We start from the raw sequence: 26884 nt of genomic DNA, 5'->3' as shown, positions 1-26884 counted from the left end.
CCAAGAACACCATACCTACTGTGAAGCATGGGGGTGGAAACATCATGCTATGGGGCTGTTTTTCTGCCAAGGGGACAGGACGACTGATCCGTGTTAAGGACAGAATGAATGGGGCCAAGTATCGTGAGATTTTGAGCCAAAACCTCCTTCCATCAGTGAGAACTTTGAAGATGAAACGAGGCTGGGTCTTCCAACATGACAATGATCCAAAACACACCGCCCGGGCAACAAAGGAGTGGCTCCGTAAGAAGCATTTGAAAGTCCTGGAGTGGCCTAGCCAGTCTCCAGACCTCAACCCCATAGAAAATCTGTGGCGGGAGTTGAAAGTCCGTGTTGCTCGGCGACAGCCCCAAAACATCACTGCTCTTGAGAAGATCTGCATGGAGGAATGGGCCAAAATACCAGCTACTGTGTGTGCAAACCTGGTAAAGACCTATAGTAAACGTTTGACCTCTGTTATTGCCAACAAAGGTTATGTTACAAAGTATTGAGTTGTATTTTTGTTATTGACCAAATACTTATTTTCCACCCTCATTTACGAATAAATTCTTTACAAATCCTACCATGTGAATTCATGGATTTTTTTTTCACATTCTGTCTCTCACAGTTGAAGTGTACCTCTGGTGCAAATTACTGACCTCTGTCATCATTTTAAGTGGGGGAACTTGCACAATCGGTGGCTGACTAAATACTTTTTTGCCCCACTGTACTTTGGATTTTCCTTTCAATCATTTTTTTCCCTACAAGATGTCACAAAACGGTTTATAAATGCTCTTTAAAATGTGCAGTATTATGTTTGGATATATTCAAATCGCGTATAATTACTTTTCTGTTGATCGTGTCAAAGTGTTTAAAAAAAAAAGACTCATAATTACATAATTTTGAGTATAAATTTTTAATACTTTTGGAAGAGAGACCTTATTAGGTTTAGAAGGTGCATATATTATTGCACTTTACTGTTTCGTAGGATGACAAGTGAGAACATTAGTGCTTTTTTTCTTGTGGAAAATTTCAGTGTTGTTGCTGACAGCAGGGGTTACAGTGCTAATTGTCTTTCAGAGCTTCATCAGAGATCCTGTCTCTGTGCTGATCGGTCTGCTGATGCTGCCGATGCTGTGTGTCAGCAACATCCACAAACAGCATCTGTCTTTAAAGGCCTCTTGTGTCTCAGTGTCTTTATTCATTGTCCCCCAAATTGTTTGAGGGGTCCATCGTCTTTCTGCAATTCAGCCGAGCGAGTGGCTCTCAAACTTTTTCTGTCATGGTTTGTTTTTGGAAACAAAGAAAACGCTTTGTCTCAGGACCTGCAAAATTAAGTTAAATAGAACTCGTGTAATCAAATGAAGACATCAAATCTATAAACTAGTCAAATAAGAATTACTTTGGAATTAATCTGATGATTGATAGCTTTATTAACCAAAAGTGCCTGTCAGGTCTTTTAAATGTGGTTCTTTGTTAGTTCTTCTAACCATTTAAAAAGTGACATTGGGCTCTCAGAACTTGTAAGGTGATAAATCAAAACAAAAAGAAGTGTTATGAAAACTATTAGATCCCATAAACTAGACATTTAGCAGAACAACACCTCTTTTTAGCTAAAAATGTTTTTAGTCTTTTAAAATGCCAGAATTTGACTTTCTTTTTTTCGATTATTTGATAATGAACTGAATATGTTTGTTTGGAGTAGTTCTTGGCCAAAATAAAACACTTCACCAGAGTAAATCATGAGCCACTAGAATTCATCACAGACCTTGTCGACCATTGTCTGTGTTATGCTCTGGTCTGCTTTGCTTTTCTGTTCTACTCCACTCCGCCACTGGTATTTTCCTGTTTACAGAACAAGTCTATTGTTCCTTTTACAGTCCAGGAAGTATTCCTTCTGTCCTTCTGTTGAGAGGGGGAAATGGTTTGGTACTCCTTCTTAGAATTGATTCCAAAGTCAAGCTCAAGGAGTTGAACTTGTTTTCTGTGTTCTGGCCCAACACATCAGCTATTTTGATTCAAGATGATAACGATGATGTGAGATGAGACAATTTATCTTAAAAATTGTGAAGTTGTAGAAAAAGTGAAGATCTCAATAAATCAAAATCTAATATGATACAAAAGCTTGAATCTAAAATGAATGTAAATATTACAGGCTGAGGTGGTAACGATTTCCTTTATCTGTGACTAAGATGTTGGAGAAAGTGTTCAGTTGTATGGTCATTAAGTGGTGTTGAGGACCATCTGGACCCATTTATTATCCTCCTCCATTCACACTGCCACAGTTGTTGGGATGAGCTTTGCATCAGCTGACGGAGGAATCCAAACGGTGTGTTGATTCAAACAGCAGCAGCAGCAATGACAAATTCCCTCAGCGAGTCACATGGATGCATTTCTTCAGCTTCAGTATTCAGGCCACAAATGTTTCTTTGCAGTAACATATCCATGACGGCACCACGTTTCAATCACAACTAGTGCAGTCTTGCCACATTCCTTCTTACCGCTCAGATTAATGTCCCAGTCCACCAGAGAAGCCCTGAAGCCATGTTTCGTTACACTGCAAAGTGTGGCATTGCCTCTTTGCAGTGGTCCACAAAAGGCATCAAACTGGACTCGCGGTGTTGTTTAAGGCTTAATAAGCACTCTGAGAGATGCCTCATATTCCCCATGATGATCACTGAAACTTGTCCAGCATCGAAACCCCGTCATTGGCTGAGTAGCTCTTCGGGGAATAGTAAAGAAACTTCATTGCCAAGAACATGAGGAAAAAAAAGCATTAGCATACTCGTAATACTCAACTTTATATGACTTACAAAACAAAGCGTTTCCATTTCACCTTTGTATAAAAAAACAATAAGCAGTTAATTTTAACTTCATCAGGAAGTAAAGTTATAAAAAAAAGCAATGGGAGCTGCTGCCACAAGCTGTAACTCAGCAGATATGTGAAAGTAAATCTCAGACAAGACGTGTTTTGTCTTAATATCTTCACTTCATGTTTGACAAGTGTCACTTCTTTCCTTCTTAAAAATCCTCTAATTGATGAGAGGATTGAGATGGCATAAACTGCTGTTTATGCCATCTCAATGAATCTTGCAAACAGGCCTTATTAGCGTGAATGCTCTCTTTCTTCTTTATTGTTCCCACATCAATCAGATTCATTCAGCTTTGGTTGTGCGCCACATTTTTTTTTTTTTTCCCTGTGAAACAGGGCCGTCTGGGAGGAGGAATGCCCAACTGTTTAGAAACCACTAATAAAAGGGTTTGTTTGGACTAGGTGACCAATGTGCTGCTTCCATCATCGTTCATTAACGGACACGTTCGTGTTGCATTTGCACCTTTAATAAAGGGTTAATTAACACATGGTATTTAAAACCAGTTCTTTTCACTGAAATATTTAAATGAGATATTTATTTAATAAATCGCATCTTTATAGCCACTGTCGCTGATATGATGACATAAGCTCGCGGTGATTGTTTGAGGATTTTTTTTCAACCTCAGTTATATCCCTGCCTTTGATTTTTGTCCGAGACCTTTCTGGCTGCCAGACAGATTTATTTCAGTCCCACAACAACAACTTGTCCTGCAGTCTGAGGTCATGACCTTCCTCTGGTGACAAATTGGTGTATGGTACTGCTCGTCTGACTCCTGAGTACATCTGTGGCCTGCATTTCCAGCTTATTTCATTAGATTGTCTTCATTAAGCTTTAGTTATTTTTCTTATGAGGAAGCTCCCACGTGTAAAGTGAAAAAAGACAAGCAGGGAAAACAAGAAGTGCTGATCAGCTGAGCTGAAGTTTAGTCACATCAGCTGATTTATCACGTGACCCAGGAACACATCATCAGGCATTCACACTCACTAACACAGACATGACTCAGGCTTCCTCTCCCCCTCTTTCTCTCTTGTGCTGTTTACTGCCTGCTCGAGCCTTTGTCCATGCTGTCTGGTTGACTGTGCTCAGAAACCACACACTGTTCTCTCACACACTTTGACATTCTCGTCTCCTATACTTCCTGAAATAAAAATCTTTGGAGCAATGACCGCTTCCTCCACTCTATAAGGGGAAAGTAGCTCTTAGGCTGATCCTAGGGTTTCACTGTCTTTTACTATTGTGTTTGCAAGGCTTTCAGGTTCTATGTGTTCAATGTCATCTAAAAGACTGCCAAGAGAAATTTCTTGATACTTTGCAGAGAGGTAGACCATGGACAAATAAAAAAAATAAACCTGATTATTACAGTAAACTACAAGGAGAAAGCATTGCTAATTTTGTTGCTTTTCAAAATATGTGAACATTAATTTTCTTACAGCCAGCTTCTAAGCAGCATCTGAGCTCATCTAATCAAATTATGTAGATACATGTCTGTTAAATCCATACATGCTGCATACTGAATTTCATTGCTTCTTATCTATGTTGTGCCAGCTGCTAAAGAACAACAGATAACCACTGTAACTGAATATTACAGGCAGGGACATGAGCCGTGTTTCAGCCAAGTTCAGTAGTTTGAAGACCTGCAGTAGCTTTCAGTGTTAGTAGGTCACATGGTTGTTTAGTTACACTCCTTTATTGTGTTCTCGTGATAGTAGTCTTATCAGAGAGTTCAGAGATCACGCTTTAATATGTCGCATCTAATGAAATCATGAGATCATCACTGAGGTCTTTGGTTGTTTGATCCAGATTCTTTTTTTGAAGCTACACAGCATTTTTCAGCTTGTAACATTTTATTATCTTAGCTTTTCGTCTGCCTGACTTGCGGTGAGTTTATTTAACAGGCCAAGTCTTAAATCAAGTCAAATTCTTAACATGCACAGGACTTCCCACTGCTGCCAGTTTTTTGTTTTGTAGTGCTTTGAAATGATTAATGACAGTGTACAGACACCAGGGTCGAAATGTTAAGGTACAGAGCCGTCTGGTGATTTGGAAATGCGATGCAGAGTTTACATTGACCTGCTGGGTCAGTGGATGTTGGAGGGCAACAACATTATTCTGCCAAACTGTCTCAGTGAGTGTTCGGGATGAATGGCCTGAGAACGAGAGCCTGTGTATGTATGTTTGTTGTACCAACTGAACGATCTTTGTCATACCTTTATTAGATAAATGTTTTCGTGCTGGCAAGCTCAGTGATCTTTATGTGATCGGTCCACATCAAGTTAAATGAATTTGCATTGATCCAAAGGAAAGCTACCATTTCTGATGTTAAAATGAATCACCACTCAGACTTAAAGACTTAAAGTTTCTCTGACCTGTTGTTATATTATGTAATTTAGGGTTTAATGAGTTTCAGTCATTTAACTCTTTACATGCATGTTATTATTTTGTAATGACTGTTTTCTTTGTCTTTGCCAAATGTACAGGTGACCTTTCGCTGCAGAAGCTCTCTGACACTGTGCTGGATTTCAACAGCACGCAAACTTGTCCTGGAAGCAACAACAAGATTCAGACCAGCATCAGCTTCCAGTGTGGGAAAACCATGGTAAGACTGACAATCAGTAAAATATACCAAATATTCTTAGATGGATGATTACCTGTTGTTCAATAGCTGCATTTGTGGGAATGCACAGAAAATATCAAACTAACTGTTCGATGTTCTGTATGAATTTCCTTTGTCCACTAACACCTGGTGTGTGCTGACGTGTTGTGCAGCAGCTGTATCTCAGTCTCTGCAATTGTTCAGCCACTGATGTGCTGCAGTAACATTAGATGCTTTTGACATAGTTTAGTCACATTGTGTGTTATATACATGGGTCAGAATGGAAGCATAGCATAGTAGAGAGGTTCTGAATAATAAATCTTACTTGCAGCATGAATCATGGTGTCCACCAATTAGCATGTGAACTACTATTTTGAAGCCTTGGCTTCATCTTTATGGACACCTCTTTTCTTTTTTCATCTCTCGCTCGCTTTTTAACCTTTATGAACGATGAGGGGAGAAAGCAGAGCTCCCGGTGTAAGGAAAGCTACATGCAACCAGTACCCTTTTGCTATGACAGAACATTGCTAATCACACTGCCACCTTGGCACATGCGCCTTTTTTTAGGAGAGAGAATTCACCATATTTGGACAAGTTGAGTGTTAAGTTTTAGCTTTAACACTAGTTTATCCATACACTTCCATACACAATGCTGATTAGTGCATAGAAATAACATACAAGTAAGCTAAAGCATTTAAATTAAAGAAATTCCCAAATGGTCTGAAAAATGTAGTAATCCATATTATTAGACAGATGTTGTTGTTGTTGTTATTGTTATTATTATTATTATCATTATTATTATCATCATTATTATTATTATAAGAGGATACATGGATGGATGGATCAAAGGACATTCTGTGTTGGCATTCTGTTGTTGCTCTTTTAATCCAAACATCATTAGTAAAACATAACATTAATCTTTAATAGCTGTGTGATGCATAGGAAGGTGGACATGATCTGTCCAGACTCTGTATTTGAATCAGGTTTTACACATGTCATTTTCAGCTCATATGTTCGAGGGCTTTCAGCAGGGGAGTCTGTGGAGTTAGCACTTGACATTGACATCATTATTTAGCCCCCAAAGGTTGCTGCTGTGCAGAGTGATTGCACAAATGATGGGTAATCCATTACAGGAGGTAGGACATTTGTGATATTGTGATATTTGATTTTACGTAATTGTTCCTAACGGCAGATTTTGTCAGTTGACACAGAGAGCGGGAAACATGTTTTGGAAGATTATCTGTATTTTACAAACAGTGCAGCTCACCTATTCAAACAGACTTTAGAAATATGTTAAGTTTACAACAGGAAGACAAGTACAATCCACAAATGAATTTGAGGTTAATTACCTTATTCTAAAATTAAGATGCACAGAAGATGAAGTTTATTGCGTGTTATTGCTGACACTTCCGATGTCTTTTGGATACAAAGTATTAAACATCCTGTTTTTCAACACAGGAAGTTAAATGGCACTCTGTTGTTTCATCAGGTATTTGTGTCTGTGTTGAGAAATGTGCAAAAGACAAAAAACCAAAACCCTAAGTTAATTTATTGAAAGTGAAACAAACATTTGGAAGTCGCTTTTGCTAAAACCAAACGTAACAACTCTAAGATGATGATTGTTGGATTCTTGTCGCTGCTTGTCAGTGAATCTGTGACTGGAAATGATGTAGAATAATGACAGATACCTCATAGTGTGATCCTGCTCGCTGCGTTGTGTGTATCTGTGGTTTTGATGGGGTGGGTGAGTGGTGGGTTGAAGTATCATTTCCTGTCGAGAAACAAAGGAGTTTTCTGTTTCAGAGTGTATGACGGGGAGAAATAAAAGTGGCTTCCACAATTTTTAGGGCAAATCACTAAATGCTGAAAAGAAGAAGTGATGACAGCAAAATGCAGATTATACTAGAAGTTATCTTAACAGAACTGTGCCTTGTTTCAGACATGTTGCAAAAGAGTTTCAAAAAACCGAGCGCTTTAACATATGGCATTATCTTTAAATATGTTATTCCTATATTTACTTTGTTGTTGTAGTTTACCCCTCCTTTTTAAGTCAGGTCTAAATGGTAATGTTATAGATGTTATAGTTAAATCCTCAATCTCTATTTTTATCAGTACATTTAGGAAAATAAATAAAGGTTATTGGGCTAGAAGTTAATCCTTGATGTGTTTATTATTAATCACTTTTGGAATTTTCTAGCAAACAAATTATGTTCCTGTTTCCCTTTACTGTCATATGCCCAATATAAATATGTCTTTAAAGTTTTTAATTTTACCTCTTTTATTACTACTTTTTATTGTTATTTATTGCTGTCTGAACAGGTCTCTCCTGTAAATGAGAAGCTGAGTCTCAATGGGATTACCTGTTTAATAAAGGTTAAGGTTGCAATGTTCAGCATTGGCTTGAGGGTCAGTGAAATGGAGTGACGTCTTGTGAAGCATTCAGAGATGTCCTTTCAGTCCACTAAAAGGACTGTGCTAGAGTAACACTGCACGATTCACAGCTCAAAATAATCCTGGTTCATCCAATACTTAGTTCACACCTGTTAATTCATCCATTGTCTCCAACAATTTTAACTCTTTACCTTTCTTCAAACCAGCCAAACAGTGCCTGTGTGGGGGTATCAGCTCGCCCAAGGTGGCCCTATTAAGAATATCTGCTCTCATGTCACACAGCTATAGGCTGGCATTATTTGTACATGCACTGATCTTTTATGTTGTCATTTGAAATTTTAAGCATTTGTAATATTAGAATACACAATTATGACAGTAAAGTAAAAGGGATTAATGGGAGAAAATGTTGTTGTTTTTGACTCTGTAAAACAGCAGCTAAAATGTGGAGAATACCTGGAATTTAAAAAACAATGCTGCTGTCAAAGAATTTTTGAGAAACTCTGAAGCAGCAGCAGGCTGTGGTTGTCTTTGTTTGAGGCTCCACACTTACTTAGAAGTTTGCTGCTCCCCCCCCCTCCCCCCCCCCCCCCCCCACACACACACACACAATATAACTACAACAAAGGTTAATACTCTGTATTTCTCTGTGATAATGGAAACAATGACGCATTCAGCATCTTAAATGCTTAAATCTTTGATGTCATGGACGATGATGTGCCGTATACTTTAGCATGCATTCATCACCTGTGTCAACATGAAACTACCTTTCTTACTCATGTTCCTGTCTTTGTTCTGCAGGGGACTCCAGAGTTTGTGACCGTGTCTCAGTGCGTGCATTACTTTGAGTGGAAGACCTACGCTGCCTGCAAGAAAGACAAATTCAAGCCACATAAAGAGGTGCGGTGGAGCATTTGATGGGGTTGCTGACTCATTCAACTTCTACATTTATAAGAAAGAAGGAATGATATCTTCACTGCGATTAAACACAATGAGCTGAAGAGGAAATGGAAAGCTGTATAACCATATTCCATCACTGCAAAGATGTTTACAGCATTTATCTTTGCAGAAAATGGGTCACATGTTGTGACAGTGATCCTGTTAATGTGGAAACATTTGAAAAAATGTGTGAAATGAATTTGTTCATGAAAATGTGCAAAGTTTGTGGTAACACAACAGTAAAACTGTTGGGGGGGGCTTTTTTGTGAATGCAGCATAAAGTGGTGCACGAATACATCTGTATTGTAGAGTTAATCCAGCTCTTCTTTGCCCAGGTGCCCTGCTACGTGTTTGACTCTGATGGGAGGAAGCATGACCTCAGTCCTCTGATAAAACTGAAAGATGGCTATCTAGTGGACGATGGCGAAGACAGCATAGACTTCTACATCAACATCTGCCGCAGTCTCAGTGAGTACTTGAAGGAAAGAAAGTGATTGGATTCTGTAATAATGATGGTTTTTTTGTTTTGTTTTGAGGAACACTGCATTGACAAAGTGTGCACAGAGCAGAAAGGGAGCCTGTTTAAAGGCCCTTCTTCTTTGTTTTCATGTATTCCCTAAATCTAGGTCCAATCCTTGAAGGTCTATAGATGGTCATTACTATAATGCGGCACAATAAAATATTGCATAGCATCACCACATTGTATGTTAAACAAAGCAATTACTGGAAAGCAATAGAAATGGAAGCAATAGTGATGCTTTTGCAAATTAAAATTTTCAATTTAAATGTAAAATTAAAAAAAATCAAGGTGTTAAAATTAAATATATAATTACTTGTAGTTTTTCATGTTTCTGTCATTTCATTTACATGGATTCCAGATTCCACTATTTACATGGTTTTAGCTCTGTGTTTGGCTTTGAGGGCTTGAAAAGAAGGCAGCTGGACAAAACTTCTGGTGTTAATAAGATGTTTTTTCTCTCATTAAGAACCCGGTTCAGTTCTAAGACGACTGATGGAGACTGCCGGGTATTTAACCACTAATGGGGGAGGGCTGTCCCCTTGATTGTCTTGAAGGTGGTTAACCCACTATGAGTTGTCAAATAAGCTAAGGTGTGCAAAGGCATAGGTGACTATCCTCACTGGGGCCAGAGTTCTATTGAAGAGATGATTCTAAGTCTCTCACTGATGAATTTAAAAACTGACATTGACAGAATTGACAGTGCTAAACAGGCCAATCACAATGCATCCTACTGAGTGGTTGCTTGAGTTCTGTTGTGTAAAAGTTGCAGTACTGCTCACTGCATTGCGTAGCACACACTGTGTTGCCAAATTTTCCACGACATAGTCACTGTTTTTACGTTTATGCTGTTTGGTGCAGAGCAGATGGTGTAAAATACTCTTTTGAGGCTTTTTTCTTTTTTCCCAATGAGATCAAGCTGTTTGCTTCAGTCAAAAAACAAAACACTAACACATTGGTGAGGGTGAACCAAAGAATTGTGTTCACCAAATGACACCAGTAGTGATGTGAAAAAATGTTGCTCGGAGGAACACCAAGCTCAGTGCTGTTTAACACCCGTGAAGCAGCTGTAAACAAAGGGGCAGGAACTTGTGACTGTTGTTTACATGCTGTCCTGCATATCGTCATCACACCGAATTGGTTTTCTAACAAGAAGAAATTTAAGAATCTTTTTTTTTTTTTTTTTAAATCTCATGTTCTCCTCAATCGTCTCTCAGACCTACCAGACAAAGGCTGTACAGAGGGCTCTGCAGCCTGCCTCATCACCCATGATGGCTCATACAACATGGGTTTTCCTACCCAGCAGCTAGAGCTAATGACTGATGACAGGTACTTTCTTCATGTTTGTTTACTTCCTGTTCAGTGTAAAAGTTATGACAGTGAAGTTTCCAGGTATGGCTCTCCTGAAGCTTGTTTTTGGAGCTGTCTTCTAAGTCTGGTGCTTCAGGTTTAGAGTTGAAACTTGAAGTTAAATTATAATCTTGGCGCTAAGAGGCAGTATATGCAGGAATAAAAGATTATCAGAAGGTCAAGAATGTGCAGATGTGCTATAGTCATGTTTTTAAATATATGTATGTGTTGACATAACCTTTGGTAAGTTTGAACACAGGTTAAGTCAGCACCGACTGGTTATATGAAAAAAATAAACATGAAAAGAAGACCTTTTCTTAGTAGTTTTTCATACTTCTTGCACTTTTTCCTCTCCAGCTTGAGTTTACAGTATTCTTTAAGTGACGACTCGAATCCTCCAGCAATCTGTGGATCAAGCAAACCAGCAGTCAACATCACCTTCAGATGCCCATCAAGCAGGCATTTGGTAGGTTACGCTGCAGTCTTCATGATGAATTGTTTGTTTCACTGCTTAAAATGTATTCATACTCATTGTTATTGTTATTATTGTTGTTGTTTTTTTGGGAGGGGGTGTGTTTTGTTTTTGTTTTTTTGCACAGCTAGCAGAATGAACTTTAACCCCTAACTTTACTTAATTTTCACATTCACAGGGCAACACTCCTACGATGATAGCTAAGCCAAACTGCCATTACGAGGTGGAGTGGGTCACTGAATACGCTTGTCACAGAGACTATCTGGAGAGCCATACCTGCAAACTGACCAGCGAACAGCACGACATCTCCATAGACCTAACTCCTCTCACTTTAGCCTGTAAGTTTTTGTTCCTCTAAAACATCTTAAACAGCTTAAACAACCTTTTATAAGTTATTCCTTATAGTTGTATGAAGAATGAAATGTCAATGGGGGGAACCATTAAAATCAAATGAAAATAAAAATAAAGTAGTAGTAAACCACACTCAGCTGATGTCACGTTAACCTGACGAGTTATTAGCTTTACAAATGCTGCCATGTGACAAATACATCCTTGTTCCTCAAACTGGTTTCTACAATTAGAAAAATAAGGTTGTAACTATCAAAGGACTGCTAGTAAAAACAAAACTGTCAGTTGGCTTAAGGCAGCTGTTCTTTATATAAATAAAACTGAATTAAATTGAAGAAGTGTAGTGTAAAAGCAAAATAAAGCTCAAACATTGTATTTATTTTTTTGGCAGTTACACAAAACTTGTTTTACATATTTAACTGTCTCATGTTGCTGCTTTTTTTAGGCCCATTTAGAGGAAGTGACTTTATGACTAAATGGTGTATGAACCTCCTGGTTTTGTTAGAAATGTGAAAGGTTTTTCCACTCACTGCCACAGTCCATTTGAAGTCTGTGTGCCACAATGCAGTCCGCAGTTTGGGACAAAAGGATAGTTTCAAGTGAAAAACTTAAGGAAAAATATGTTTTCTCATGTTTGTTTTTGTATCTCTGCCTGCTTCATTTTTTGGTGTGACTGTATAAACATTGTTCTTGTTCTTTAAATTGATAAACTGCTTATTTCAAATCGGAGCTGATGGCCATCAGTGATTTTCTTTGTTTTCCCCCCTTTTTTTATGGATAAGATAAAAAGACATCACATTTTCTGTTGTACACTGCTCAAAAAATTAAAGGAAGCCTTTTAAATGTCTGGAATATTGACCTACTCAAATAAGTATCAGAGGCAATGTTCCCTCTAAGCTGCGCACGCGCACTGCTGGCACGGTCTCTGCGCACAGAGAAAATCTGCGTTGCGCACAAAAAAAAAAACTAACCTGAATTGAAATTAAAATTAATACTTCAACAATCATGTTTTGCAGTGTTAGTCAGTAAGTGACTGGCTGCTCCCATATGGGATTAGAACGATGCCACCTTATCCCATAGTCCAGCCAATAATGCGATTCACATTCGCACATACGCAGCTAATCAACGTTGTTGACAGGCTATGACAGCGTCCTTATGTGCCGACACCAGTGTTTTAGCTAGCAAAGCGGCGTGGCTGATGTGGAGTGAAGCCACGTTAATGACAACGTGTACAACCATTGGAGATGTGAGCAGGACAGACGGAACAATTGGCGGAAAAAGTGTGGACTTTATACCAGTTTTTAAATTGTGTTGATAGGCCACGTAAAACCAGAGTTATGATAAAAAAAAATATCTGCAATGTTTGGTTTTCTTCCTGAATACTATCGTTGTTTATATTTACTGCAGGAAGAAACGGTAAAAAACGGTGTTTTATAAGAAAAAAGGCTCGAAAGCCTGTGAGCAAAAACAAACCCCACCCCCACCTTTCCTATTGGTCCAAAAAAGTACCATGTCGACCAATCAAATAATTATATGGCAACGTGGCATCTTGTTGTTAAGAAACGGGGGAAAGTTTTAGGAGTGACGGCGGTGCTTTGAGATGTGAGAGATTTGAGACGTTCAGCGCAAATCTTGTGTAGTTAGTGTGAAGTGTAGTCAATAGTTTTGTTGTATGTGTCAGAACAATGAGGCGACTGCTGAATGTTACAGGTGTTACAGCAGTGATACATCTCCTGTTGTCAGGCCAGCAGGTATCAGGCTGTTGTTCTCCTTTATCTCATAGTAGACAGAAATTATTTTTTGGAGTGGCACAAATAATTTGTGTGGCATCAGATTTGATGCAGAACAGCTGATTGTTCTGTAAATAGTTTGAAATGTTTATTTAAAAAACGTCTTGGCTGCGTTTAAAAAAAAAAAAAAAATAAAAAAAAAAAAAAAAATTTAACTGCAAAAAACTTTGTTTGCCAAACTGAGTTACTTTTTTGAAGAAGTAACTATATAATTAATTGCCCAACATTGGTCATTATATACGGTATTTTGCAGACAGAGAGTTACAGGACTCTCTCCCAGACCACAGACTCATAATACAAGTCAGAGCTTTATAAAAAAAATTATAAAAAAAGTAAGTTGTGTTTTTGAAATTGGAGTTCAAGTTATTTTTACTTCCAATAGTGTTAACATACTACACAGGTCATGAACACGATTTTTTTTACATTTTCATTGTAAGTGGGCTAAAGCAGTTAATTAAAAGTAGTCTAACATAAATGTAAACGCTGTAATTTGATTATTTTAATAAACTATGTAACTTGGATGGATTAGATGCCGGCGTGACCACAGTGCACACGTCTGATGTCGCTCACAGTGGTCAAAGGGATCGCTCAGGGAGTTGGTGTGTTCGCTCAGACACGTGAAAAATTAGAGGGAACATTGATCAGAGGGGGTTGCTAATCATATTTGGTGTCATGAAATTAAGAATAGGTGTGCTAGGGGGCAACACAGTGACAGCCCCCAAAACAAGAATGGTTCTATAGGTGGAGCCCACTGACATTTTTCTCCCCTCATCTGTTCTGACTGTTTTTTCACTAGTTCAGCCTCCTCAATGATGGCACATCAATATGTACCAATGCCAAAAGGTTTATTGTGTTTCCCAGCACAGTTTCAAGAGCATAATAGAGATTCCAGGATATAGACAGTTACTCCAGGAGAGCTGGACAAAGCCATAGAAAGTCCTTAACCGATCAGCAGGATGAGTATCTACTCCTTTGTGCAAGGGCAGAACAGGATGAGCTCTACTAGAGCCTTACAAAATGACCTCCAGCAGGTCACTGGAGTGAGATCTGATGAGTTTTGAATGCATTCTTTTCTTTTTTGAGCGCTGTGCTGAGATGCAGCCAGTATGCTTGCTTCATTTTTAGCTTAATAGAAAAAGTGAAAGAACCTTTAGAGGCTTTGATATCCTTCAACATTTTCAGGGTCCAGGAAATTGAAACATAGGATTTATTCGACAGTTATTTAAAAACAAAACAAAACAAAACACATATACCAGGTGTTCGCAAATTCTTACATTATGTCCTGTTTTGATCTTCCACATATTAAGCAACAGTTTGTACAGTTTAATAAGAGTTTTAGAAGAGCTGCCTCCAGCCAGCTAAGCTAACTATCACCTAGCTATATGTATTATATATGTATAAACAAACATTATACACATACATATATGTGTAGTTATCATGTTGTCAGAATTTTGATATTGAAAAGTAGTTATTGGTTCTGTTGATATTCCTAATAGGTAATGTTCATACATGCAGTAAGATAAAAATCAGTAACATGTTGACTGAAACTTTCAAATGCTTTCTTGTGTTTGTAGCTTCGGATCATCCATACTATACACAGTCTGGGCCCAGTGGCACACCTGACAGCTACATCTACTACCTGAACATATGTGGTAGGGTTCCCACTCAGGAATGTGGTGACGGGCCGTTCATATCGTCCTGCCAGGTGAAGAATGGCGAAGGAAGGAAGATTGTGGCTGGAAAATATCAGAACCAGACACTACGGTAATTTCTGTGTGTTAGTGAAGTGTGTATAGGAGTATGGGTGTGGAATAGTCCACTGGCCGTGATTACTATTCGTCAGAGAATCACGAAATACAAAAGGATCAAAGATGGTTTCATTATTAAAGTTGTAAATGTTTTTTTTTTCTTTCTAACTATCCGAAAATAAGTTTTCTAATTTGATTTAATAAACTTGCTTGTTGAGATGTGTAAATTGTCAAAATGATATCCGGACATTGATCCATGAGCATGGAGCTGTAGAGCAAATCTTGCCTTTCCAACCCCCTTACTTCCTCTTTCCATTGTTTTTCCTCCTCTTCAGTTATTCAGATGGAGATCTGACTCTGATCTATCCAAATGGCCTCAAATGCTCCTCTGGCTTTGAGAGAATGACCATCATCAACTTTCAGTGCAACAAGACTGCTTGTGAGTCAACTTGTTTCTCTGCTTTCTCACAGATGCTGAAATTCGTGGCACCACCTGGCAGTAGAATAAAAAACGGAGCGGACATTATAAAAGAGTTACATAGTGTTCTGCTTTGTAAAACAAAGCAAATTGCACAGACAAGGCAAATAGGAGGTCAAACTCCAAAAAGGGAAATTGAAATAATATTTAGTTTTTATGAGTGTCGTTGGAGTTGATCTCTAAGACAACTCTAATAAAATTCACATTCATAAAATAAATGCACAATTACCATTTAAATAAATAAGAAATGATTGTAAGGCTCACCTTGTATAATTTGCACTTTGTTCCTTTAATGTATAAATATGGAGTTTCAGGTGAAGTTCAGTCTTTATTAACTACTTTTATATTATTTGCCTTTAATTCTTGCAGCCCACGGCGGGCGAGGGAATCCAGAGTTTGCTGGGGAAACAGACTGCACTTATTATTTTAACTGGGATACGGCGTTTGCCTGCGTCAAAGAGAAGGAGGATCTGTTATGTCGGGTCACAGATGGCAACAAGCGTTATGACCTTTCACCCCTCACAAGATACCCAGGTGAGTTTTAACAGATCGGTTAAATTTCTCTTCCAGTACTGGTTTTGCTTTTCCACCAAAAGCCTAGTTTTTGGCAGGTGGTGCCTTTTTAAATTCTTAATTTAGTGTTTAGCGGTGACTTGAACACAATTTCTTCCCTGGTGCAACTTTTGGTGACTGTTAGGTTACATATGAGTGACACGGGATGATGATGATGAAATGACATAATATATCTTGGAAAATTAAAAGTATTGGGATTTATTATAATTTTTCATGTCGTTGTTGTGCAGTGATGTTGGCTCAGATTGGCCGACCTGTTAAGGAGGAAATGGGGTACATAGGTATATGCATGTATTTATGTAGCGAACTACAAATACCATATGCTTAAGTTTATTTACTCAGCATAAAGAATTTCTGTATTTCACTTTGAAAACTGTCGATCTAGCGTGTTTTGTCTCTTTAGGTTTACACACAATAATTTACTATGTGGTTCTAATTAAAATTATATTACTCTATGTTTTCCCTGTTGCTTTTATTATAATTACTGTTAATTCACTTGGTTGTGCCCATAGCTTCTCATCGTAGCACCTGTTCAGTACCATGCTTTCAGATGTGACTGAAAAATTAGGGGGAAAAAAACAACTTTTTTGTATGTTTGTTTTTTCTTTCTTGCTTCAGAGTCAGAGGGCAGTGAGAACTGGGAGGTGGTGGATGATAAATCGTCAAAGTCAGACTCACGTTACTACCTGAATGTTTGCCACAAAGTCATCCCTACAGGAAGGGCAGCTGGTTGTCCAGTGGATGCCGCCATGTGTGCCGTGGGTAAGAATGTCCACAAGTTCTTAAAGATTAATCTGGTTGAATCTGAGTACTTTAATAGATTTGTTGACAAGTTATAGTATTTTGGTCCTCATGTATACTTCCCCCAATAAGTATGAGACAAACTGTATTTTTCTTGCAGTGAATATAACCATTGTGCTTTATGTATTGTCTCTTATTCAGTTAAGAATAACAGAACTATCAGCCTGGGAAGCTTCCTCTCTTCTCCCCAGAAAACCAAAACTGGAAACGACATCAGGCTGGTGTATACTGATGGAAGTTTTTGCACCCAAAACAAGACAAGGATCAAAACTATCCTGACTCTCAAGTGCAAACCAGGTATTTTCTTTTTAAAACCCTCTTCTCCTCTGTTTTCTTAGTTATGTTTCTGCTACTTTTGACTCTTTTGCGTTTCTTTTTCCTGTACTCCTGCAGGAGATCTCGATAGTGCTCCTGTCCTTCTTGGTGTCACATCTGATAAGTGTGTTTATGAGTTGGAGTGGTACACAGCCGCCGCCTGCGTCCTCTCGAAGACGCAGGGGGACAACTGCAAGGTGGAGGACCCTCAAGCTGGTATGACACACTCACACAACTATAAAATATGTGTGGGCTTTTCCTCATTAGTTTTTAATTTGATCAAAAAAAAGGATGGAAGAAAACAAGGTAGCAACAGGGTTAATAGAGGCTTTTCGGAAGGAGAAAATGGTATTTCGCAGCCATAAATCCATAAATAAGTTTCTGTATAAGTTTTTCCTTGAAAGATAAAAGGGGGTAATCATGATCCTTCACGTCTCACTTGGAAATCTGATCATATATCTTTCTGCGCTCTTAAAATTATTTTCCACTGGCTTTGAATCACTACAGTCATGATGTAGTTCATTGTTTTGACTGTGAACTGCTAGAAAATGGTACAATTAACCCAGCACTTATATTGAATTTAAAAAATCATAACAAACAGAAACGCATTTGTAAAAGTGCAAAAATCACACCCATAAATCAGTTGATTGTCAACATCTCTGTAGAGTTACAGATTATAATAAACACTAACTGACTGCAGACTAAGTTGTAATGTTTTCTTCACTGATTCACACAGTAAAGCTCTTTAAAGATTTGCAAAGTAAGTCTGGGCTAGTCTGCTTTACCTCAGTAGACAGTGAATGCATTGATCACATTTATTTCACCCAGTTGTCCTTTCCAAGCAGGAGAACATAGTGTTGTATTTGAAAAACACTGCTGTTTGTAAAAGTCAGGGTAAACCTCTGTCAGTCGACAAAATGACTAAATGCTGACGTTGATGTCTCGCACTGAATTCAGTTAAGTTTCAATTTAACAGCAGTGAACTGAGATTAACTGACTACTGATTTTAGCTCTAATTAACACTGTTGCCTTCAGTGGGACGCACCTACTCTATATTTGTCTGCCATCGTCAACATTCTCCACACAATCTGACAGTCTGTGTCAAATACAGCTGATTGTGCTTTGCTGTCAAATATACTTTACATGTGGAAGAAATGAAGGACAAATAAATAGGCAAAAAAAAAATCACAATTCAAAGTTTTAAGTATTTCTTGATTTACAATTTTTCTTTTTAAATCTGTTTTTTTTTTCATCATCTTCCAGACAATTCAGTTTAGAGCTCATTGCATATTTTGTAGTTTTTATGCAGTTTAAATGAACTGTAGTGTATATAAATAAAGAAAACACCTGTTGTCTTCTGATATATAAATACAAAAAGGGGATAGAAAAGTGAATGTGGATCTAGCTCCATTTAATATGTGATCGTTTTAAAAATTGATACTTCCAAATCCAAAATGAATTATGTTTTCTTAGCAATTAATTCCAGCTGTGTGCATCTGTGTGTGCATGTGTGTGCGCACGCCAGGAATGTCAAAATAATAATCTTGAAAAGGTTAATTAATAAAAAGTTATCTGAACACACCATGGTTTCACTACTCTTGGTCGATACTGCCACCTAGTGGAGAATGTAACACCTGTATCATGGTAGGTTACACGTGTGCCCCCTCACATGTTACTTTCATGTTGGCAAACCAGGAAGAAAAGAACCTGTGGTTGCCTTTTTCTTGTCTCTTTACTTTAAATCCTCTTGTTAACCTCTAACCTCTGCTTCTCCACAGGCTTCTCTTTCGACTTGTCGCCCCTCTCCAAGCCTCATGGTGGCTTTTACAACCTGACTAAAGGCATCTATCAGTATTACATCAACGTCTGTGGTCCAGTCAGTGTTTCGTCGTGTCCTGAGAAGGCCGGCGCATGCCAGGTGGAAAAGAAGTAAGACTACAGGCTACAAACATGCAAGAAGAATCGCACTGCTTTATTCTATTCTGCCCCACTTTCTCAACTTTCACTCCACTTTTAAGCACTTTTAAAAAAACAACCGTGGTTAAAAAATGAACTGACTTGAATTTTCTCACAAATCTGAGAAATCAATGTAAATTATCCCTGAAGTATCCGTAGTGTGTTTTTGCTGTGTTACCTTAGTTTGCTAATTTTAATACCAATTGGATCAAGAATTCAATAATAATCTGCCTCCATCTGATTGCACTGCAAATTCCTGCTGTATTGAAGGTGTAATGGAAAGAAGAGGGATAAATGAGCATCACGCATTGTGCAACAATGTATTTAGTTTAGGATCTATATTTTTTTTGGAAGCCTACGTTAAGCATTCCTTCTATCAATCTGCATTTTGTACATTATACTGATCATTTTACGTCCCAACACACAACACTGTGTGTAAAAAGTTTAGGTCAATATTGAATAACACACTCATTTATTAAATTAAAGATCCTGAAACTGAGTGATTTAAATACACTCAGCAATAAAGAAACATGAATAAATTACATCATATTGTTTTCTCCCGCCTTTCCTATTTAGTTTTTGGAGTCTTGGGGAACAGAACTCCCGTCTGTCGTACTACGATGGGCTGATTCAGCTAAACTACAGTAACGGCACCCCATACAACAACGAAGAGCACACTCCCAGATCTACGCTCATCTCTTTCCTCTGTGACCCACAGATTGGACCAGGAAACCCAGAATTCCAGGTAAAATCCTCCCTACCTCTTTGTCAGATTGTTTAAACAGTGTTTGATGTATTTTGTCTCCTGTATGATTTGTATATAAACATCTGTTTGTTAAAATCTTTGTTCAGGTAGAAGACAAGTACACGTACAACTTCCGCTGGTATACCTCCTACGCGTGCCCCGAAAGGCCTCATGAGTGTTTGGTGACCGATCCAGACACACTGGAACAGTATGACTTATCCAGGTAATGCTTTTAAAAAGCATTGTGCAGCAGCTGCTTTACCAGTGTCTAAATCAAAGGCAATGAAAATAAGTACATCGAGTCCAGCACTGAATTGTTTCCAATCTGCTGTCGTCCTCGTCAAGCTTTTCTTCTTCAATTTCAGCCTGTCACACACCACCTCCAACTGGCAGGTGATGGACTTATCCGACAGCAATAATCTGAAGAAGTATTACATCAACGTATGTCGCCCCATCAGCCCTGTACATGGCTGCGACCGTGATGCCTCCATCTGTGAGATGAAATATGTGACCAAACAGGTCTGTAACATTAAACACCTCCACTGAATCAGAGAGATGCGACATTACTGAGGAACACACAGCTCATGTCAGTCTTCTGGTGAATATTTAACATTGTACCAAACTTTCCCTGGTGGAGACCAGACGGTGAACTGCAGTAACACAAGAAAGCATAGCTTGAGTATCATCCTCAAAACACCTTGTCAAAATCAGAATCTGGACACCAGTGAGTCCAGCCATACACCCCTTTGCCATCTCTGATTGGGTAGTCGAGGCCTGGGTGGGATGCGTTTTTCAAAGATCTTGAGGCAAATTTGACTTTGAATCTTTTCTCATTGCATTGAAATCTTGTATATACAGTGGGGCAAAAAAGTATTTAGTCAGCCACCGATTGTGCAAGTTCCCCCACTTAAAATGATGACAGAGGTCAGTAATTTGCACCAGAGGTACACTTCAACTGTGAGAGACAGAATGTGAAAAAAAAATCCATGAATTCACATGGTAGGATTTGTAAAGAATTTATTCGTAAATCAGGGTGGAAAATAAGTATTTGGTCACCTCAAACAAGGAAAAATCCCTGGCTCTCACAGACCTGTAACGTCTTCTGTAAGAAGCTTTTCTGTCCCCCACTCGTTACCTGTATGAATGGCACCTGTTTGACCTCATCATCTGTATAAAAGACACCTGTCCACAGCCTCAACCAGTCAGACTCCAAACTCCGCCATGGCCAAGACCAAAGAGCTTTCGAAGGACACCAGGAAAAGAATTGTAGACCTGCACCAGACTGGGAAGAGTGAATCTACAATAGGCAAGCAGCTTGGTGTGAAAAAATCAACTGTGGGAGCAATCATCAGAAAATGGAAGACATACAAGACCACTGATAATCTCCCTCGATCTGGGGCTCCACGCAAGATCTCATCCCGTGGGGTCAAAATGATCATGAGAACGGTGAGCAAAGATCCCAGAACCACACGGGGGGACCTGGTGAATGACCTGCAGAGAGCTGGGACCAAAGTAACAAAGGTCACCATCAGTAACACACTACAACGGCAGGGAATCAAATCCCGCAGTGCCAGACGTGTTCCGCTGCTGAAGCCAGTGCATGTCCAGGCCCGTCTGAAGTTTGCCAGAGAGCACATGGATGATACAGCAGAGGATTGGGAGAATGTCATGTGGTCAGATGAAACCAAAGTAGAACTTTTTGGTATAAACTCAACTCGTCGTGTTTGGAGGAAGAAGAATACTGAGTTGCATCCCAAGAACACCATACCTACTGTGAAGCATGGGGGTGGAAACATCATGCTATGGGGCTGTTTTTCTGCCAAGGGGACAGGACGACTGATCCGTGTTAAGGACAGAATGAATGGGGCCAAGTATCGTGAGATTTTGAGCCAAAACCTCCTTCCATCAGTGAGAACTTTGAAGATGAAACGAGGCTGGGTCTTCCAACATGACAATGATCCAAAACACACCGCCCGGGCAACAAAGGAGTGGCTCCGTAAGAAGCATTTGAAAGTCCTGGAGTGGCCTAGCCAGTCTCCAGACCTCAACCCCATAGAAAATCTGTGGCGGGAGTTGAAAGTCCGTGTTGCTCGGTGACAGCCCCAAAACATCACTGCTCTTGAGAAGATCTGCATGGAGGAATGGGCCAAAATACCAGCTACTGTGTGTGCAAACCTGGTAAAGACCTATAGTAAACGTTTGACCTCTGTTATTGCCAACAAAGGTTATGTTACAAAGTATTGAGTTGTATTTTTGTTATTGACCAAATACTTATTTTCCACCCTGATTTACGAATAAATTCTTTACAAATCCTACCATGTGAATTCATGGATTTTTTTTTTCACATTCTGTCTCTCACAGTTGAAGTGTACCTCTGGTGCAAATTACTGACCTCTGTCATCATTTTAAGTGGGGGAACTTGCACAATCGGTGGCTGACTAAATACTTTTTTGCCCCACTGTATAGCCTGACCAGAAGGACTGTGAAACTGACTTGAAAGGGGGCCTTGTTGCAAATCCACTTCAGGGTTTATGACTGATTGTGTTAATTTTTCTTGCTGGTTTTAGAGAATTGTGACTATGCCACTATGGGCCAGATTTACTAATGTATTGCTCATGAAAAAAGAACTATCCGTATTTGCAAAGAGAACAGTGAGAGGTATGACTTTACCACTGGTTAAAGGAATTCAACCAAGAAGCAGTTTGCAGAGTGGACTGATTTGAACTTTAAATTTGTCTGGCTTTGTCTCTAACTACCATCCCTACATGTGTAATTGACAGTTACAGTCAACTCTGACAACAGAGCTGGCAACAACAAATTCAAAAGAGCGCTCAGTTTTACCATTTCCTCTTTTTCCATCATATAATTTATATTACAGTTGACAGAAACGATAATACTTATTTTGCTACACTATTTTTAATATGTTAATATTTATTGATTAGTCTAGTGTGCCTTTAGAGATGGAAAGATCTGGACCCAGAATCCCACCTATGAAAGTGACCCAAAATATGATTTGCTATATTTTTGTAAACAAAGTCATTCAGCAAATGATTTTTCTTTGTTGTTGCTGCTCTTTTTTTATTTTTTAATATTGCTTCCACCCATTTTATAATAACATGCTCAGGGTGAACATTTGAATAAGAATTTCAAAGTAACTGCAGAGTGTAAGTGGTGTCTGATACTGAATTATTTACCTGTTCCCTCCTGCCTCTCCTCAGGGCTCTGTAGAGGAGGTGGTGTCAGTCAGTAACATGGGCATTTCAAAGCGAGGGCCGATCATCGAAGCACGGGACCGCCTTATGCTGGAGTTCACAGATGGCTCTGCCTGTGATTCGGACGGTCAGAAACTCTCGTATACAACGCGCATTCACCTGGTCTGCTCCAGAGGGACTCTCGTGAGTAAATGCAGTTTTGCTGGCTGTCTACGGTGGTGGTTTGAGTGTAACAATGTTTACGCTCCACACTATCCAGGTTAAGGGACCGCGATTCCTGATGTACCAGAACTGCACTGCCACCTTTATGTGGGAGACCAATGCAGCCTGTGCCATCAGAACCATCACAAACAATGTAAGTGTACTTGCATGGATCTTAATTCTTAATTTGCCTTAATTGTAATTTATACACTGTGGTAAACTTAACAAAATGGTTGTAATCTGCGTGGGGTTTTGGGGTTTTTTTTGGCGTATCAGACATGTGCTGTGGTGGACCCCAACACTGGCTTTGAGTACAACCTAATGCCTTTGGCTTCCAAGACTGGATACAATACAAGTGGGAATGGCAAGAAATTCCTGGTAAGACACTTCAACAATATTCTGCCAGCGTACATAATTTCTGCAAATTATAGCTCTCAAGTGTTGCATGGAAGTGTCGCAGTGCTATGGAAAACATTGCATTTTTGCATTTCAAGTGATATTTTTCAAATGGTTGTATTAAATTCTAATCAAATAAAGCATTGTGAGGAGGGGATTTAATTGCCAACCGTGTAGGGTAACGAATGCTTTATGACAGTTGCCTTAAGTAGTAAGTGGAAATTTAATTTGTAATTCAAATTCACATTAGAGCTATATAGCGCATTACGTAGCACTAAAACATGGCAGATGAAGCTTTCTGATTGTAGTTCATGAAACTTCAGAATAAGATGAAAAATGTTGATTGTCCTCGTTTAGTTTATTTTTAAAAAAATGTGAAAGTATGAAACAATGTTTTTCTTTTAAATGCTACTAAAAAGGGTAATGAATTATATTAACGGATAAACCTTATGAATGCAGACTGATGAAACAACAATTTCAGCTTTAAAATGATTGCACATCATTTAACTTGACATCAAACTGTTAACATAGCATTGTAGTAATGGTCGTAAATCTCATTGTGCTTGTTTTTTTTTTTGTTGTTGTTTTTTTCTGAGACCATCCAAAGATCACGCCAGTGCAGCTGACATTTATTAGAAAGGGATTTGGGTGTAACTAGCACTTTTTTCTTCTTCTTTTAATTTTTTAACCTCTGCAGAGGTTTCTTCCTGTTGAAAGGGACGTTTTCTTCCCCTCTGTCGCCAAAGTGCTTACTCATTAGAGGTTGTCTAACTGTTGGGTTTTTTCTGTATTATTGCAGGGTCTTTACAATATAAAATGATTTGGTGCTATATAAATAAAATTGAATTTAACATTTTAAATAAAAATGTAACCTATTAATCAAATATAAAAAAACAAACAAAAAAAACATATTAAAACTATAAAACTTAAATACCAACATTTATAATCTTTGGCAGGCAAGTGACTAAAATGATCCAAAATATTGTCTTTTTACTGCTGTTTTACCTGATGTTGTTTTTGTTTTGTATTCTTTTTAGTTTTTGAATTGGATGTGTGATGCTGGACTACATCATTCGACTGTGTTTTCACAGACTTTGTCATTAAGATGTTTACTTATTATATGGTATGAAATATCGCGTAAAGGAAACTGCACACGAACTCAAAGTGGTATCCCACCTACCTGCAGGTAAACATCTGCTCAGATGTAGCTGAATGTGGTCAGGGAATGGCCGGCTGTGAGCTGGAGAACGAGCACCCCATCAGCCCTGTGGGGGTGGAGAAGACCCTCCAGTATTCAACTGACGGCATCCTCCAACTAACATACAAGGGACCTGTTGACGTTCCAACAGGTAGCAAAAGCACAATAGAAAATGTACAAAATAAAGCAGTTCACGCTGGATCTTGAAATGTGTCACACAGTGAGATCTGATGATGGACATGGCCAAGTGTCCATTCATTTGTATTTTGATCAAACAACACGATTGTTATAAACAAAAATACTGATGCTACTTTTACTTTACAGTGGTGCACTTTTTGTGACTTTCCTCCATTTTTTTTTTTTTTGCTTTTTCATCAGCAACTCGGGACACCTTCCGGATTAATTTTGTGTGTGATCCAAAGTCTTACCCTGGATCCTTAAAACTGGTGCGAGAGGACATGAGTACTTCACCTAACCATGTGGTCCATGACGTCCTCTTTGAGTTCTCCACCGCTTTGGCCTGCATGCCTGCTCCAGTTGACTGCAGGATCACAGGTTTGGACACACACACACAAATAAATTAATTATCATGGCTTCTTTTTTTCAGGTGTCACTATTTTTTTTAAAAATTTGTTAGATTAAAAAAAAAAGTTTACTAATTTGAACATGTCTTCATTTATTAATGAATAAATCTGATTTATTTTTTTCACTTCTAGATTTACATGGTAATGAGTATGACCTGAGTCACCTGATCCGGGATGAAGATGACTACCCGTGGAATCCCATAAACACAGATTCCGGCACATCAAGGAGGTTTTATATCAACGTCTGCAAACCCCTCCCACGTGTAGATGAGTGTCCAGGTGAGAAATTAATAGGTTTAGATAGACATTAGAGGATTTGACGTTGACGAGGATTTGACACAACTAGGGCTGCAACTATTCATTGATTATTTTGAATAATTTGTTTATAAAAAATTCTCGATACGAAGTCTTTGCTTCGACTCTTTGTTTGAGGCACGGCTCCGTAGCTCGCCATTTTCACCATGGAAACGCCAACGTGAGCGTTTCACCCACATTTGCGACTAAAGCAGACGTGCAATGCAAACATGTTTAGAGCAGCTAATGAATAAAAATTCTGAGAACATTAAGCCCACACAGGGGCTGTTTTAAACAGAAACACCAACAACAGCAGCGGAGACTATGAAGTTGGCACAGTTTAATGTGAAGCCAGAGTCTGTTTACACAATGCAAAGAGCAAAGAGACTCAGCCAGTGCTGAGAAGATGAGCGCAGGTAGAGTTAAAGAACACATGTTTCTAGCGCCCAAAAAAGCAGCTGTTCTTGTGACCACCATTTAAACTTTTACTTTTACCAAAGCCCCTGATCAGCAAACTCCAATGTGAAGAAGACAAGCAAACTTTGTATCTGCTCCTTCCACAGCCATTTGTTTTAAACAGCGAAAAATCTGCAGTAAGCCTCCAGAAGTTGTATTAAAATATGCAGATGAACTGTTAACCTAGTCTGATACCACATTTAAATTGTGCAGGTTGCTGGTTAACTGATTTGCCTTCATTTACAATTTATTGTTATAAAATACACCCAGTTAAGTCTGACATATGTTTTTTGATAGACTTCATTTACTTGGTGTAAATAAGCAGAGCAGAGAATAAGAAGAGTCTTCCATTGGAGATTGGTGATTAATATTGCTTTGGGTGGAGCGGGTTAATGAACCCTAACTGATGCAGTGAGTAGCTTCTCTCTTTGTAAACAACCACGTTGCCTTTCTGTGGGCGTAGAAGAGATATTACTCCGTTTCACAAGGGTCAAATTATTGGCCTGCATCAAGCAAAGAAAATAACTAAGAATATGAAACTACAGAAACTGGTTTAGAAACTGTGCAATCCATTTATGAAAATCTGTAACCAAAGTGGGGAAATGGAATCTTTGAGGAACTGAACTGGTCCAATAAAAAAACCAAATAATTAATAGAAATCAACATTTGAAATCACAG

The 26884-nt window shown here is 38.7% G+C and overlaps 1 protein-coding gene across 1 annotated transcript in view; it reads left to right on the top strand.

Moving 5' to 3' along the window:
* Nucleotides 1–26884, top strand: part of igf2r (insulin-like growth factor 2 receptor) — a 50930-nt gene that overhangs the window by 5964 nt on the left and 18082 nt on the right. The window contains exons 3-24 of the mRNA XM_087852234.1: nucleotides 5330–5448; nucleotides 8635–8733; nucleotides 9108–9240; nucleotides 10507–10618; nucleotides 10997–11105; nucleotides 11290–11449; nucleotides 14824–15013; nucleotides 15333–15436; nucleotides 15845–16009; nucleotides 16667–16810; nucleotides 16991–17146; nucleotides 17243–17380; nucleotides 18943–19093; nucleotides 19697–19865; nucleotides 19973–20088; nucleotides 20231–20384; nucleotides 23084–23260; nucleotides 23337–23432; nucleotides 23555–23656; nucleotides 24861–25023; nucleotides 25251–25427; nucleotides 25589–25735. Of these exons, the coding sequence (XP_087708360.1) occupies nucleotides 5330–5448; nucleotides 8635–8733; nucleotides 9108–9240; nucleotides 10507–10618; nucleotides 10997–11105; nucleotides 11290–11449; nucleotides 14824–15013; nucleotides 15333–15436; nucleotides 15845–16009; nucleotides 16667–16810; nucleotides 16991–17146; nucleotides 17243–17380; nucleotides 18943–19093; nucleotides 19697–19865; nucleotides 19973–20088; nucleotides 20231–20384; nucleotides 23084–23260; nucleotides 23337–23432; nucleotides 23555–23656; nucleotides 24861–25023; nucleotides 25251–25427; nucleotides 25589–25735 (3081 nt within the window). The remainder of the gene's footprint in view (nucleotides 1–5329; nucleotides 5449–8634; nucleotides 8734–9107; nucleotides 9241–10506; nucleotides 10619–10996; nucleotides 11106–11289; nucleotides 11450–14823; nucleotides 15014–15332; nucleotides 15437–15844; nucleotides 16010–16666; nucleotides 16811–16990; nucleotides 17147–17242; nucleotides 17381–18942; nucleotides 19094–19696; nucleotides 19866–19972; nucleotides 20089–20230; nucleotides 20385–23083; nucleotides 23261–23336; nucleotides 23433–23554; nucleotides 23657–24860; nucleotides 25024–25250; nucleotides 25428–25588; nucleotides 25736–26884) is intronic.

This window comes from Neolamprologus brichardi, chromosome 15 (genome assembly GCF_056152115.1).
Source record: "Neolamprologus brichardi isolate AB-2024 chromosome 15, ASM5615211v1, whole genome shotgun sequence".
Taxonomy (NCBI): Eukaryota; Metazoa; Chordata; class Actinopteri; order Cichliformes; family Cichlidae; genus Neolamprologus; species Neolamprologus brichardi.
This window is presented reverse-complemented; position numbering and strand designations above follow the sequence as displayed.